We start from the raw sequence: 15,796 nt of genomic DNA, 5'->3' as shown, positions 1-15,796 counted from the left end.
ACATCGAGATGGTTTGTTGCTGCACCCTCAATCAGGCTTCTTTAAAATACAGCCAGCTCTCCTGGACTCCTTTTCCCCTCATATTAGCCTCCCAGAGGATCCTGCCCATCAGTTCCCTGAGAGAGTCAAAGTCTGCTTTTCTGAAGTCCAGGGTCTGTATTCTGCTGCTCTCCTTTCTTCCTTTTGTCAGGATCCTGAACTCGACCATCTTATGGTCACTGCTGCCCAGGTTGCCACCCACTTCTACTTCCCCTACCAATTCTTCCCTGTTTGTGAGCAGCAGGTCAAGAGGAGCACGGCCCCTAGTTGGTTCCTCCAGCACTTGCGCCAGGAAGTTGTTCCCAACACTCTCCAAAAACTTCCTGGATTTTCTGTGCACTGCTGTATTGCTCTCCCAGCCTCACTGTTTGAAGTCTCTGAGTGGTTAATTGCTCCCTGGTTGTTGGGGTGGAGCTGAGCAGGGAGGAGTAGGATAAAAAGTCAATTGCTTGGCAAACTTGTGAGCCACGAACAGAAGCTGCTAACAGGAGCGTTTCAGAGGGAGTTTGGCAGGGAGTGTGAGAAGCTCTCCTACTAAGAACAGTTCTGCACTCAAAAACATGATGCCCAGCAGTTCAACAGTGGTTGTAACCTGCAACGGATGTGCCATGTTTTATTTTCTGCCTGAAGCCAGAAAGGACTTCCTGTCTATGAAGTGCAAGTTGGTGACTCAGCTGGAGGAGAAGATTCATGGATTGAAAGGGTGAGTAGAGGCTCTACTGAGAATCACAGAAGCTGAGGAGTTCCTGACAGCCAGGTTTGGGAAACATCACTACCCCAGATTCAAGGAAGAAGGAAACTGGCCACCAAGGAATCAGTGAGAGGAGAGCAGAGAGGAGGCCTGGCAGTTTGTAACCACCAGAGGCAATATCAGCATCAAATATTCTATAGTCCTGCCTTACGTATCATTGCTAAATATTACGTAGTCCTGTCTTGAGTGCAGGAGACTGGACTAGATGACCTCTCGAGGTCCTTCCAGTCCTATGATTCTATGGTGCTCTCCATGTCTAGAAGCGGAGAGGATGAGCAGGCTGTGGCCATGAGGGGGAAGAGGATCAGTAAGAATTCCACACAGCTATAAGTTTCCCTTCAATACCAGTGTGACGGGTTGTCACCCTTGGGGTGCAGTCTGGGAGCTATGAGAAACCGCCGTGCCCCCCTAACCACTCAGTTGGGTTGGCCCTGCCCACACTCTGCTTCCTAAGTTGGAGACACAGCCAGCCTAACCCAGGCCTTGTTATCACCCAACATGACAGCAGGTGGCACCACTCACCCAAACTGAACTACCTGAGAGTGCTTACCTAAGCCACTCAAGTACAAACAGCAGACAGCAGCCAATTTCCCAGCTTCCCAGACTCTCACTCCCCACTGGGGTATAAACCCAAAATTAATCCGTCTGGCGCTGCACAGAGATCTGTACAGCATAAACTCATAGAGTTCACCACTCCCTCAAAGTGGAGAGGAAATGCAACAGCCCCGCCCCTTGAGCTAAGATTTTCAAGCACTTCACTCCAAACTTACTGGTTTAGATTAAAACATAAAATAAGTTTATTAACTACCAAAAGATAGATTTTAAGTTATTATAAGTGATAGCAAACAGATCAAAGTAGATTGCCTAGGAAATAAATAAAAACGCAAACTAAGCTTAACATACTAGATAGGTGTCTCACCCTGACTGATGATACAAGCAGATTTGTAAATTCTCAAGGCACAAGTTGCACTTACTTAGAGTTTATGCTCCCCAGGTTTCCATACACAGGCTAGCAATCCCTTTAGCCTGGGTCCAGCACTTCCCCCAGTTCAGTCTTTGTTCCTCAGGTGTTTCCAGGACTCCTCTTGTGTGGGGAGTGAAGAACAACAAATGATGTCACTCCCTGCCTTATATAGCTTTTGCATATGGTGGGAACCTTTTGTTCTCAAAACTAAGTTCCCAGCTCAGTTTCTGAAAAAATACAGGCACAATATGGAATTCAGTGTCATGTGGTCTGGTCACATGCTCTCGCTGGGTCATAGCAGCCATTACTCACAGGCTGACTCGAGTGTTCACAGGAAGGCTAAGCTTTTTTACAGTCCATTGCCTTTGCTGATGGGCCATCAGCAATGTCTGGCTTCTTCATTGTTGTACCTGAAAGGCTGGTTGTAGGTGTCACCCAGAGTAAGCACATTTGAAATACAGACACATAGTCAATATTCATAACTTCAGATACAAAAATGATACATGCCTACAAATAGGAAAATCATACTCAGCAAATCATAACTTTTTCCAATGACACCCTACATGACTCGTCTTGTACAAATTGCATCATAATTATGTCATAGCCATATCATAATCATACAACAGGACATACCTGTGGATAGATTCTTGCCCCAACCTGTAAGAAAATCAAGCTTGCGCACGGAATGATCATCAGCTGGTCAAGAAAAACAAGATGATCTTTGTTGGGGATTCTATACTAAGAAGAATGGAAAGAATGTTCTGGAAGGAATAGGAGCACAACAATATGTTGTGCTGTCTTCATGGAGCTAAGATACACTAATGACACTTCATCACAGGATATATCGCAGATTATAGACAACTTCATGGAATTGGAAGGGTGCTGAAAGAGATGACTATCTTCTCAGAAATACTCCCTGTGCCACGAGTGAAGAGAGACAGAAGGCAGAAGATTCTGGAAGTGAGCCACTAGCTTGGAAAGTGGTGTAAGGTCAAGTGTTTTGCTTTTCTGGAACATAGATCCACCTTTTACACACAGAGAGAGAGAGAGAAAGAGGGGGGGCTGTATAGCTTGGAAGGTCTCCATCTCTGTAGAAGGGGAACTAATCTTCTCAGGGGATGGACTGGCTAGAGTAGCCAGGAGGGCGTTAAATCAATATAAAAGGGTAGGGTGAAAAGAGAGAACAAAGAAGTACTCATTTAGCACAAAAGCATGATCTTGAGAACAAAATTAATCAAAAATTTCCTACACACCAAAGTTAGGAGTTGGAAAAAATAAGGGGATTTGGAATTGTTCATTTATGAGAATACATTTGATCTAGTTGGTATTACTGAAAAGTGATGGGATGATTCACATGATTTGAATTTTTAAAATCAATGGTTATACCCTATTTAGGAAGGATTGAGTGGGCAAAAGGGGAGGAGGAGAGGCCCTCCATGTCAAAAATAACGTTACCTGTTTTGAGTCACTGACAAATCAGAAAATTATCTTGAATGCTTATAGATCAGTGTCCTAAGATGAAGCCCAAGATGGGATGCTAGTTGGATTCTACTGCAGGTCACCAAATCACACTTGGGAACAGGATGCCTGGTTCCTGGAGCAACTACCTGTAATGTGTAGGGGGGGAAAGCTATGTATCATTGAGGACTTCCATAAGAGTCTCATGCTGCCAGTACTAAACATCCCCAGAATCTCTAAACATTATAGATCACAATTTCCTAACTCAAAAGTATTGCATACAATATGGGGAAATTATATAGTAGCCCTTAACAGGTAAAGAGGAATTGATCACAGAACTAAAAACTAGTGGCAACTTAGGTACCACTGATGATGATTTCCTCACGTTTGTTATGTGAAAACAGAATATAAATTCCAAACCAACAATATACTTGGTGCTTTAAAAGAGCCCATTTCACAAAGCTGAAAACAATTGAGTCGGCTCAGTTGGGACACAGAATATAAACACAAAAATATGAATAATAATTGGGAATTACAAATATTTTACTAAGTGCCCCAAAGGCCACAATAAAGAAAGAAGGCTGCACTGGTTAAAAAAAACAACCTGGTTAGAGGGAAATGGAAGGCAGCTTCCATATATGTGGAAGAAGTGGGAAGTTGATAGTAATGAATATAAATCAGAAGCTAGGAATTATAGAAAATTGATAAGGGAAGCGAAGGGACACCAGAAGAAATCTATGGCTAGCAGAGTTAAAGAAAATAAGGAGGAGTTTTTTAAGTGTATTAGGAACAAAAAAATCCTAACAATCGTATTGGTCCATTACTACACGGAAATGGTACAATTGTCAATAATAATGCAGAAAAGGCAAGTATGTTCAGTAAATATTTCTGTTCTGTATTTGGGAAAAAATATGATGTAGTCATTGTCATCTGATGGTGAAACAGCTTCCATTCCAAAACTAACTCAGGAGGATGTTAAACAGCATCTTCTATAGTTAGTCTTTTTTAAATCAGCAAGTCTGAATAACTTAGAGTCATAGAATCTAAGGCCAGAGAGGACCATCAGTCTGACCTGCTTCACATCACAGGCCACCAACACCACCTGCACACTTAACCCAACAACCAAAATTAGACTAAGGTATTACAGCCCTCAGGAGACTAAATTGTTTTGTGCCACAGGCAGAAAATAGGAGGGACTGAAGTGCACTAATGCCTCAGGCCCCTGCAATGGCAGAGAATTGATTAACTGAGACATACCCAGATGATTCTGGCAATGACCGCACTTAATGCTGCAGAGGAAGTTGAAACCCCCCCAAGTTCACTACCAATCCTTCCCAATCCCAGATATAGCAATCAGTTAGATTCTGATCATGTGAGCAAAAACCAACCAGCCAGCCAAGCTCTTGAGAAAAAGAATGCTCAGTGCCACCTCCAGCTGTGGCCATCCCTGGTAGTTCAGAGGATGGAGGGGGGGAAAAAGACCCAGAATATGTTGTGGGGAAAAACTTCCTTCCTGACTCTTGCAAGTGCCCTGAAGCATGAGATTTTTAGAAACTTCAGCATAACCAGAAGGGACCCTCAGAGCCCTGCCCGCTACCATCATAAGCAACCTTATCATACAATCACAGTCATAAATTTGTCAAGCTCACTCTTAAAACTAATTCCGTTGTTTGCCCTCACATTTCCTATGGGAGGCTGTTCCAGACCATCACTTCTTTGATTGTTATAAACCTTCTTCTAATTTTCATCCTGAGTTTGTTCATGGCCAGTTTATAGCCATTTGTTTTTGTGCCAACACTGTCCTTTACCTTAAATAGCTCTTCACCCTCTCTGGTATTTACCCCCAAATGTATTTATAGAGAGCAGTAATATCCCCTCCCAGCCTTCATTATATGGTATATGTAAACCAAGCTCTTCCAGTTTCCTCTCATAAGATAGACCCTCCATTCCTCTGATCATCCTAGTAGCTCTTCCCTGCACCTGTTCGACTTTGAAATAGTTTTACATGAGTGACCAGAACTGTACACAGTATTCCAAATGAGGTCTTACTAGTGTCTGGTACAATGGTGTTAATGCTTCTCTATCTCTGGTGGAAATGCCTCCCTAATACATTCTAGGAACACATTTGCCTTTTTCACAGCCGCATCACATTTGGTGCTCATAGTCATTCTGTGATCGGCTTACACACACAGGTCTCTCTCCTCCTCTGTCACTTCAGCTGATGAGCCTCCACTTTATAGCAGAAGTTTTTATTATTAGATCCTATGTGCATGACCTTTTACTTTGTACTATTAAATTTAATCCCATTTCTTTTACTCCAGCTTTCAAGGTCATCCAGTTCTGCCTGTATAATATTACGATTCTCCTCTGTATGAATGATGCCTCCCAATTTTGTATCATCAGCAAATTTCATTAGCACACGCCTACTTTTTGTGCCCAAGTCATCAATAAATATATTAAATAAGATCAGTCCCAAGACTGATCCTTCAGGAACTCCACTAGTAACCTCCCTCCAGTCCAGCCTTCTGTTAGTTAGTTCCTTACCCACCTTAAAATTCTTGTACTAATCACCATCTTCTCTAATTTTACTAATAATTTCCCATGCGGTACCATGTGAAATGCTTTACTGAAGTTGAAATATACAAGATTGACCACATGTCCCCTATCTAAAAAATCAGTTTTCTTCTCAAAGAAGGATATTAGGTTAATCTGGCATGATCTACCTTTGATAAACGCATGTTGCATACAAGAGTTTTAAAAGAGCTGGCTGAGGGGCTCATTAGATAGTTAATGTTGATTTTCAATAAGTCTTAGAACACTGGGGAAGTTCTAGAAGGCTAGAAGAAAGCTAATGTTGTGCCAGTATTTAAAAGGGGTCATTATAGACCTGTCAGCCTGACATCAATCCCCGGCAAAATAATAGACCAGTTGATACAGGAGTCAATTAATAAAGAATTAAAGGAAGATAATATAATTAATGACAATCAACATGGATTTATGGAAAATATACCCTGTCAAACTACCTTGATATCTTTTTTTATGAGATTACATTTGGTTGATAAAGATAACAGTAATGATGTAATATACTTATACTTCTGAAAGGCACTTGACTTCGTACCATTCAAAATGATGCTTAAAAAACTAGAACAATACAAATTAACATGACACACTAAATGTATTAAAACTGGCTAATTGACAGGTCTCAAAATGTAATTGTAAATGAGGAATCATCAAACAGGCGTGTTTCTAGCAGGGATCAGGTCTTGGCCCTATGTTATTTAACATTTTAATCAATGACCTGGAAGTAAATGTAAAATCATCCCTGATAAAGGTTGTAGATATTACCAAAAACTGGGGGAGTGGTAAATAATAAAAAGGACAGGTCACTGATTCAGAGTGATCTGGATTACTTGGTAAACTGGGCACAAGCAAACAATATGCACTTTAATACAGCCAAATGTAAAGTTATACATCCAGGAACAAAGAGCGTAGGCCATACTTACAGAATGGGTGACTCTTGAGAAGCAGTGACTCTGAAAAATACTTGGGGTGAGGGTCATGCTGGATAAGCAGCTGAACATGAAATCCTAGTGCAAAACTGTGGCCAAAAGGGCTAATTTGATCCTTGGATGCAGTGGTTCCCAAACTGGGGTTCGTGAACCCCTGGGGGTTCATGAAATGTTACAGGGGGTTCTCAAGACAAAATTCCCTAATGGCGGACAGAGCTGTCCCTAGGGACTCTGAGCAGCATAAGGGCCAGCAACCCGGAGCCCCTGGACTTCCAAGAGCTAAGCAGATCAAAGCAAGCATATCTATCACACTGAGGAGATTTAAACTTCAAGACTCCTTATAAGAAATGGAAAGGGAGATGGATTTTTTTTGCTGTTTTTAAAATTAAATAGGCAGCTAGTATTGTTTTTAAAATGATTACGAAGAACAAGTTTAAGCTTTGTTGTAACGTGCGTTGTTTGCCTGGACTGCTCAAGCCCTGAATGCCTGTGTAGGAGGAACTCTGAGTTGGCTTCTTAAATACCTTCATGCTGTTTCACATCTGATACTCCTTGATGAAACATAGGAGCCTTGTCTTATAACAAGCTTATTCAAACTGATACAAGCTACGAAAGTGAGATCTTGGAAGAGTGTTGCCGTTTTCATAATGTAATAAAAATACTGTAATGATCAATAATAATTAATAATAGTGTGTAATAAGCATGTCATAAAAACAACTTTTCTTTCCAAGATCACTGCTTTTATAATTTATACTCAGGTGAAGGAGAAAATCCCTGGAAATATTCACTTTTAGGAGGGGGGTTCGCGAGACGACATTTTAGTGAAAGGGGTTCACGGGTTGTTAAAGTTTGGGAACCACTGCTTGGATGCATACATTGGAATCTTGAGTAGGAGAAGGAAGGTTACATTACCTCGGTATTTGGCACTGGTGTGACTGCTGCTGGAATACAGTGTTCAGTTCTGGTTTCCACAGTCCAAAAAGGATGTTGATAAACTGGACAGGATTCAGAGAAGAGCTAGGAGAATGATTAAAGGATTGAAAAATGTCTTATAGTGATAGACTCAAGGAACTCAATCTATTGAGCTTAACAAAGAGGAGGTTAAGGAGTGACTTGATCACAGTTTATAAGTACCTACATGTGGAATTAATATTTGACAATGAGCTCTTCAGTACAGCAGACAAAGGTAGAACAAGATCTAGTGGCTGGAAGTTGAAATTTGACAAATTCAGACTGGAAATAAGGTGTAATTTTTTAACAGTAACAGTAATTAACCATTGGAACAATTTATCGAGCATGGTGGTGGATTCTCCATCACTGTCTATTTTAAAATCAAGATTGGACGTTTTTCTAGACTATCTGCTCTATTTCAAACAGGAATGAATTCAGGAAAGTGCTGTGGCCTGTGTTATACAGGGGGTCAGACTAGATGATCACAATGGTCCCTTCTGGTTTTATAATCTATAAAATGTGGCAAGGATTAGCTCCACCCCTCTGCGTGAGACATGTCTGCCATTTGTTACTGGAATTTGCAATCTGGGGGTGGTGTTGGATTCCTAGCTGCTGTTAGACTCTTATAGAGCTGCAGCGACCAAGCAGCTTTTCTCAGTTTGCGTCAGGCCAGGAGACTGTGGCTGTTTCTTTTGGATGTGGACTGGGTTACGTTAATCCATCCCTTTGCCATCTTGAGGAGACAATGTGCCCTGCATGGGTCCTCACCTTAAATTAGCTTGGAAATTGAAGTTGGTGCAGCCTGCATGGCTTAGCAAGTAGTGCATCTCACCAGAAAAACATGACAGCAGTGGTCCCAGATCTGCACTGACTGCTGGGTACAGGGTAAGGTGGTGGTTTTACCACGAAAGCTCTAAATAGCCTGAGACCTGCCTACACAAGGGACACCTCCCTCCCCGTACTGTACTGCCACAGCTTGTAGGCAGGGGAAGCAACTGAGCTGGAGCCCCCTTGATAGACGAGAGGGAGTTGCTGACAGGGCTTTCTCCATGAGGGACCCTTATTAGAATTTACTCCCCCGTCCCCTCCTCCTTGGTCCAAAATGGCCCAAATGTGATTACCTTTATGTCAGGCTGCAAAGCCCATCTTTTTACCCAGTCTGATGGTAAGACAGCTTTTTGCAGGGCCAGGTGAGGTGTTTGATTTGCTGTTATCACTGGTTCTTTTCGGTTCAAGGGGAAGAGGAGCTGTGGATTTTTTAGCTTACGTGAAGTTTGGTCTTGTGGCTAAGACTGAGATTCATGAGATCTGGGTTCAGTTCCTGCCTCTACCACAGCCTGTGTGACCCTGAGCAGGGCAGTGAGCCCCAGTTCTTCATCTGTGAAGCGGGAGCAGTACGTCTTTCCTCCCACCCATAGCTTATCTTGTGTTTTCATATAAACCTTTTGGGATAGGAGCTGTCTCCTACTGTGTGTGTACAAATCTTCAGGCACTACTATGGTACCAATAATAACAACAGTCATTTAAGGTTGGTGGCAGAGGCACTTAGTACTTGGGATAGAGGTCTTTTTGTATAGGTATAAATGAACAGTTTCACTTATTCATATCAGTCACCAGGACAATCTCAGCCAGCTGTGGATTGAATACCTCTCCACTCCATTTTTCAAACTTGAGGAACTGGTCCAATATACTGGTTGCAGGCCAAAGCTTCCTCAGCACACCGCCCTCTTCTTTGCCCCACTGTCAGGATTTTCAGAGACCATTTTATTTCAGGCATTAGAAGATCTTTTGTTAGACTCAAACCTTCTATGGCTCCTTGTCTTTTAGCCCCTTTGTGAAGCACTTTCAGCCATTTACCCCTTCCTTCTAGTCCTCTTCCACTCAGTGCTAAAAGATTCAAAACAATTCCACACTTCTATTTCCTTTCTTCAAAACATGCTGCTTACCTGAACTCTTGGTGAGTTTGGGATTGTCGGGGGAAATCTTCAGACCATCTTTATCTCTTCCAATGAGTTCAAGTCAGAAATACATTATTTTCTTGTGAATTTCAGATGCAGTACCTGGATGCTATAAATGGAGAGGACCTGCTACTGACTGGTGAAGTGAATTGGCGCCCTCTTGTGGAGAGTAATGCCCAAAGCATCCTGAAGCCAACTTCCCCAGCGTATAATGATGAAGGACTCTGAGACCTTCATCAGTCAATGAACAATGTGTTAAACTTTCATTCTGTGGGGTACCCAAGAAGGGAAGGAATAAATATTTGCTGTTGAAAGAATATATTTAAATAAATAGCCTTTTTGTATTGATTTACATGTTGGTAAACCTGACAGCAGTACTCTTTTGAATATTTTATCTAGGATTAAATGCTGCTAGTTCATTTGAGGAATGCCTGGCTGTTGCAGAAGTATAAAGTTGACCCTGTAGATAGGTTCTGAGAGACAGCATTCATCTTTTGAAAACCAAATATCTTACGAAAAGTGATAGGTACCTCAAGAACAGGGTTCTCTGCTCTTAATCTGGCAAGAGGGGAGCGACTTCACACAAATACAATGACATTACTTTTTCTGCTCCATGAAGTTGCTAAGCACAAGGCTGAGTTCTGCATGTTCTGAATGTTGATATACCTCTATCCTGGCTTTGGGAAACATAGTCTATTTTTGCATTAAAATGCTTGGGAATTGGCTGAGAAGATCTTGAAATGATTTTCGATTAAAGCCCAGTTTAGGGTCAGACTGTGACTGGCCCCTTGCACAGGTGCACAAGGAGAGGTAGGTGCAAGAGGGAGGGGACAGGGCCATGGTGGGACTATGGCTAAAAGCCACTTTAGAGTCTTTATTGTTTCAAAGTAGCTCTATCTTCCTGATATGCTCATATTCTTTCTAGAGCTGTGCTCTAGTGATTGCTGCAGTAGAGTAACATCTCAATGGTCTGTTCATGTTCTCTATGGGATAAAACTATGCTCTACCCACAAAGAAGAGGTTCAAGACCTTTTCTAGTTAACATTTTAAATAGTTAAGCAGACAACAGTTACCCCCAACAGAATTATTCAATGAAAACCTGCACCAAATAAATCAACAGAAAGTAGGGCTTTATTGCACAAACTAAAGGTCAACATGGGGTTTCTAGTTCAGTGACTGAAACTGGTTTTATTTCTCTCATGTCCAAAATCTTCATAGGAAACCATGTGACCAAGTAATAGAACTGGACTTGTTTTGTGTACTTTGTAATGCCTTTGCTGAGAATGAGAAGAACAGTGCCCTGTCGTGTCAGGATATAGTCCTAATAAACCAATTCACCAAATATATAGACGAGTCATATTTAATGTGTGATCACACTAACACACCACAAATGTTCTTATTTCTGGTGTAAGTCTGATGTCTTCTGTAGCTGCCCAGGACTGTGGATGTTCCTGCTCCTAGTGCCATCTTCTCTAGGCAGTTTGCATCGGTGTTAGATATCGCCTTTCCCGTCAGCGACAAATGGGATCCAGAGCATGATCTCCAAAACACAGGCGAGTGCTTCTTAGCCTTTGTTTAGGGAGCAACTACTAGTGAGTTTTTCTTTGTGTGTGTGTGTATGTGTGAGTGAACATATATATATATAAGTAATTTTGTTAGTTTTTTCAAAAGCAAACTTCCTCAGTTTAAGTTGTTATAAAATGAGTCATGTAAAGAAACCTTATATGTGTGAGGTATATCCCACTTCTGTAAAAACATTACAAACCAAACAACTTTCTCTCAGTTTATTTAAGATGCTTTTGTTGCAAGCTGAGCTAAGGAGAGAAACCTCTTATGTGTGAAGTATTATGCAGTATGTGTGAGATAATAACACCTTGTAATTCATTACAGCTGTGTTGTATTTACATAAAAGAAGGCTTAGCTGTGTAGGAATTTGCTGATTAATTTATTTTTAATGGGAGTGAAGTATACCAAGTACCAAAATAAACTTTACTGTGTGTATCTTACTGCTCCTGGAATAGATGGAAAAATTAATGGTAGATATTTTGGCTCAAAACTACCTACATTAATTCATAAACAAAATAGCCATTTAAACTTTAACCCCTTTCCTGCTATGTCATTTAAATCTTGACTCATGCTATAGTACCTGTTGTGTCTCCCAGGCCATGAGAACACAGGACTAAAAGCATGGCACTACCCATGCCATAGGAAACTAGTGGACATAGGAATGGGGTCACAGACTTTGCCATGCCACAGATATGCAAGGCCTGCAGACCAGAGTCCTTTTATGCAGTGGGTCTGCAGGTGTGGGATCACATTCCTTCTGACACTGTGAATATGTGGAGTCCACAGGACCTTCACCTTAGCCCTTCCTAAGCCATAGAAATGGAGAGTCTACAGAGACCATGGTGCCTCCCAGGCCACAGGTATGGGAGTGCCACAGATTCATTTGGGAGCATACACGTGTGTACCTTCCAAAGATATGGGAATTGGAAGATCTGCGACCATGACACCTTCCCTGGTTCCAGAAAATGCCCCCGTATGTTCTGCCACTGCAGAGTGAGCCAACAGTGAGGATGTATAGGTGAGGAAAGGAGTGGATGGAGCAGATTAGATTAGTCAGATAGGACAGATACATACTCATACAAATTACGAGCACTGTTAGAGCTACAGAGAATGCACAAGGGCTGGAACTGGGCAGGGGAAGAACCTTTCCAGCCCTGGATTCTCTGCGGATAAAGGATGTGGAGTGGCTTTTCCCTTGAGCACAGAAGATCCCTTAACCTCCCTTACTCTCAGATGTATAAACTCCAATAAGACACACACACACCATATTTGCAATATATCTTTGCATCCAGGCTCACCAGAAAGAGCGTTGTTATGATGGAAGATGCCACCTCCATTATGAATATAGATGGACATGTGCATGGAACAGTTCCTCAAAAAAATAAGACCTCTGTCTCTTCTATTAAAGCTACCATGGTCTGAGTGGTTCCCTCCAGGACTCGGCTCTCATAGCATGCAGAGCAAAAAGCTCCATGCACTCATGAGCTAGCTGTGACCTTCCACCCAGTTCCCCAAAGATTCTGCTGTTTCTGCCGGGGCCAGGACCGTTTTCAGTGTGTAGTTTTCCCTTTTGGCTTCTCATCAGCACCCAGAGTTTTCTCTGAGCTCATGCTCATAGTGATCACAACCTTCAGGAAGGAAGGAGTCTGAAGACCTACACATCAAAGCCCCACATTCTTGTTCACTTGAGCTGTCGCTGTCCTCAAAGTGCATGGTTTCATTCCAAGTGGGAGGGTAAGCTCTCTTGTTCTTTCCCGGGACCTAATCCACTTGAGACCATAATTCTGAACCAGCCAGAGGCTAGTCCTTCCTGCAGACATACTGCCTTGTTGTGAGGAGCCCTTGAGAGTCCTCATGTTTCCACTGGCTGGTTCTGCATCTGGTGGGCATTGTGACAGTGATGACCAGCAGCCAGTGAACTGTTCTGCCAATGAGATTGCTCCAGAGCCCGGGTATGTTAGCACTGCAAAGCCCATCCTAACCCCCCCCCCCCCCCCCCCGTTCTCCAAGGCTGTTGGGGAGGGGCGGGCTGGAATGGATATATTTATGGGCAATCCTTCCTTATGGTCTCGTTTTAAATTTGAGACAGGCATCCAGAGCACTGAATGGGTGTCTATTGTTGTATTTTAACAGTTTTGAGTAACTAACTCAGCTTCTTTTTCGAGTGCTCATGTTGATTACATTGTAGGTGTGTGCACGCCCACGTGCGCGGTCATCGGAGATTTTTGCCTTAGCGGTATCTGTAGGGCCAGCTGTAGTGCCCCCTGGAGTGCCGCACTCATGATATATCAGGTGCTGCCGGCCCTACACCCTCTCAGTGCCTTCTTACTGCCCGTGGTGGTCAGTCAGAACACCTCTGTCCCTTGCTTAGCAAGCGGCCAGCAGTTCCTTTCCTGTCTTAGCCTTGTGCTTCCAGTTATAAATAGTTCTGTTGTTAGTTAGTAGTTAAGTAGCTGTAAAGTGTTCAGTTAGTTAGGGTCCCAGCGGGGACTTTGCCCCAGGCAGGGCATGCCCCGTTCTCTGGGTTTTAAGCCCTGCTCCACGTGTAACAGGCCTATGCCTGTTAGTGACCCATACAATAGTTGTCTGCAGTGCCTCAGGGAGTCCCACGTGAAGGAGTGTTGTCGTATCTGTAAGAACTTTCGTCCTAGGACCCAGAGGGAACATGACACAACATACGACTGAGGGCCCTCCTGATGCAGGCTGCCCTATGCCCAGCCTCGGAGCTGGCTCAGCCCGAAACGGCACCCAGCGCTTTAGCTTCGGTGCGTAGTGTACCTGTCCCCGAGCTCCTCCCGGCACTGTTCCCCATCCCCAGTGCCGAAAAAGATGCTGAATAAGACGGCACCGAGCAAGACCAATAAAAGTGCTCTGGGCAAAGGACCCTGTTTGGGCCTTACGCTCACTCCGGACCCACATAATGGCTCTGCCCTGGGGAGTTCCTCCCCCCGAAAAGACCCGACTCCGTGGAGCAGGTAGAGGGTCCAAGCCAACGGTGCAGTCGATGCCCACTCAGCTCTTGGCACTTGCACAGCCAAGAGAGCTCCCACCGCAGCCAGCACCGCGTTCAGCAATGAAACTGTCTAAGGCTCCCCGTGAGGGCAAGCCCTCCAGTAATACCTCGCACAAGACAAACGAGCGCCACCAGTCTCCGGAGCTAAGGCAGAGCCCAAGGTCGCCATGCTCTTGGTCTCCGCGTCTGTCCAGGTCTCCAGTCTGTTGTTACCAGTCATCAGTACCAGGCTCCCGGTCCCGGTCTTCACGCCTAAGCTCTCCCAGGCATAGACGATCTCCGCGGCACTGGTCCTCGTCACGTTGTCGGTTGCCGAAGCCGAGACCTTGAGGCCACTCCCCTACTCCCGGCACCAGTCACCGACCGTGCCAGTTAGCCATCAGACCCAGGCCTCGACAGCCCTGCCATGGTCACCAGAGGGCGACAACTTCTCCAGATCGGAAGCACAGTTCAGCCCTTCACCCAGGCAGCAATGGGACTGGGCTCCGGAGGGCATGTCTGCGGCATCGGGGCCAGTCTGGCAACAAGGCGAGTGGCCGACCCAATGGCCTTATTGGAATGCCTGGGGGGTTCCTGTCATGCCATTGCCCCACTCCCACCAGCCCTCAGTCGCCGCATCCGACAGGCCAAAGTCGGCACCGGGTTCAGTGCAGGACACTCTGGTGGCCGTCATGAGTGAGGAGGCGGTGCCCACCCCCAGGTCACCCTCCCTGTTGGGGGAAGACAGTGGCGGGCCTCCCCACGTGGTCCAATCATGCTCCTCCTCCTCCCCAGAAGAAATGATGGCCGGCTCCTCAAGAGCTAGCCCACTGGACGATTTCAAGGAGCATCAGGCGCTGCTTCATAGGGTGGCTTTGAACTTGGCCCTCGAAGCAGAGGAGATGAATGAGCAGACAGACACATTATTCAATGTGCTCTCGGCAGCCACCCCAGCCTGGGTCGCACTCCCGGTGCACAAGGGGGGCCCTGAACATTGCCAAGTCCTTCTGGCAAACCCCGTCCTCTATTCCACCCATGTCCAAGAAAGCGGAGAAAAAGTACTTTGTCCCCGCGAAAGGGTTTGAGTACTTATACATCCACCCACCGCTATGATTGTTCGTCGGCCCATGAGAGGGATAAGCAGGGCCCCACCAGTTCCGCCCCTAAAAATAAAGACACTAAGAGGTTGGACTTGTTTGGTCGCAAGATTTATTTTACAGCTAGCCTCCAGTTTCGGGTGGTGAACCACCAGGCCCTCTTGGGCCGCTATAATTTTAACTTGTGGGACTCCTTCCTCAAGTTCAAAGACTCCATGTCCCAGGAAGCGGCCCAGGATTTTGCAACTCTGGTGGAGGAAGGCACCACGGCGGCTCGGTGCTCCCTCCAAATGGCCTGGGATGCGGCTGATTCAGCTGCCCGGGTGGTTGCCTCAGCAGTGGTTATGAGGCGCAGTTCCTGACTCCAGACTGCAGAGCTGTCCCAGGAGATGCAGGCCTCTATCCAGGACCTTCCATTTGATGGTGTCGGCCTTTTCTCCGACCAGACAGGCGCACGGCTGCACGGCCTTAGGGACACACAGGCAACTCTTCGCTCTCTGGGGATGACTCG

At 44.6% G+C, this 15,796-nt stretch overlaps 1 protein-coding gene across 2 annotated transcripts in view; it reads left to right on the top strand.

Annotated features, from left to right (window-relative positions):
- LOC112113964 (ubiquinol-cytochrome-c reductase complex assembly factor 1) overlaps nucleotides 1-9,999 on the top strand; it is a 90,752-nt gene extending 80,753 nt beyond the window's left edge. For both annotated transcript variants that reach the window (XM_024210448.1, XM_024210447.1), the window contains exon 10: nucleotides 9,724-9,999. In XM_024210448.1, coding sequence (XP_024066216.1) covers nucleotides 9,724-9,858 — 135 coding nt within the window. In that variant the 3' untranslated portion in view covers nucleotides 9,859-9,999. The remainder of the gene's footprint in view (nucleotides 1-9,723) is intronic.
- Nucleotides 10,000-15,796: the final 5,797 nt, after the last annotated feature.

This window comes from Terrapene carolina, unplaced genomic scaffold (genome assembly GCF_002925995.2).
Source record: "Terrapene carolina triunguis isolate 2854851 unplaced genomic scaffold, T_m_triunguis-2.0 Scaffold233, whole genome shotgun sequence".
Classification (NCBI taxonomy): Eukaryota; Metazoa; Chordata; order Testudines; family Emydidae; genus Terrapene; species Terrapene triunguis.
Note: the sequence above shows the minus strand (reverse complement) of the source record. Positions and strands in the feature narration are given on the sequence as shown.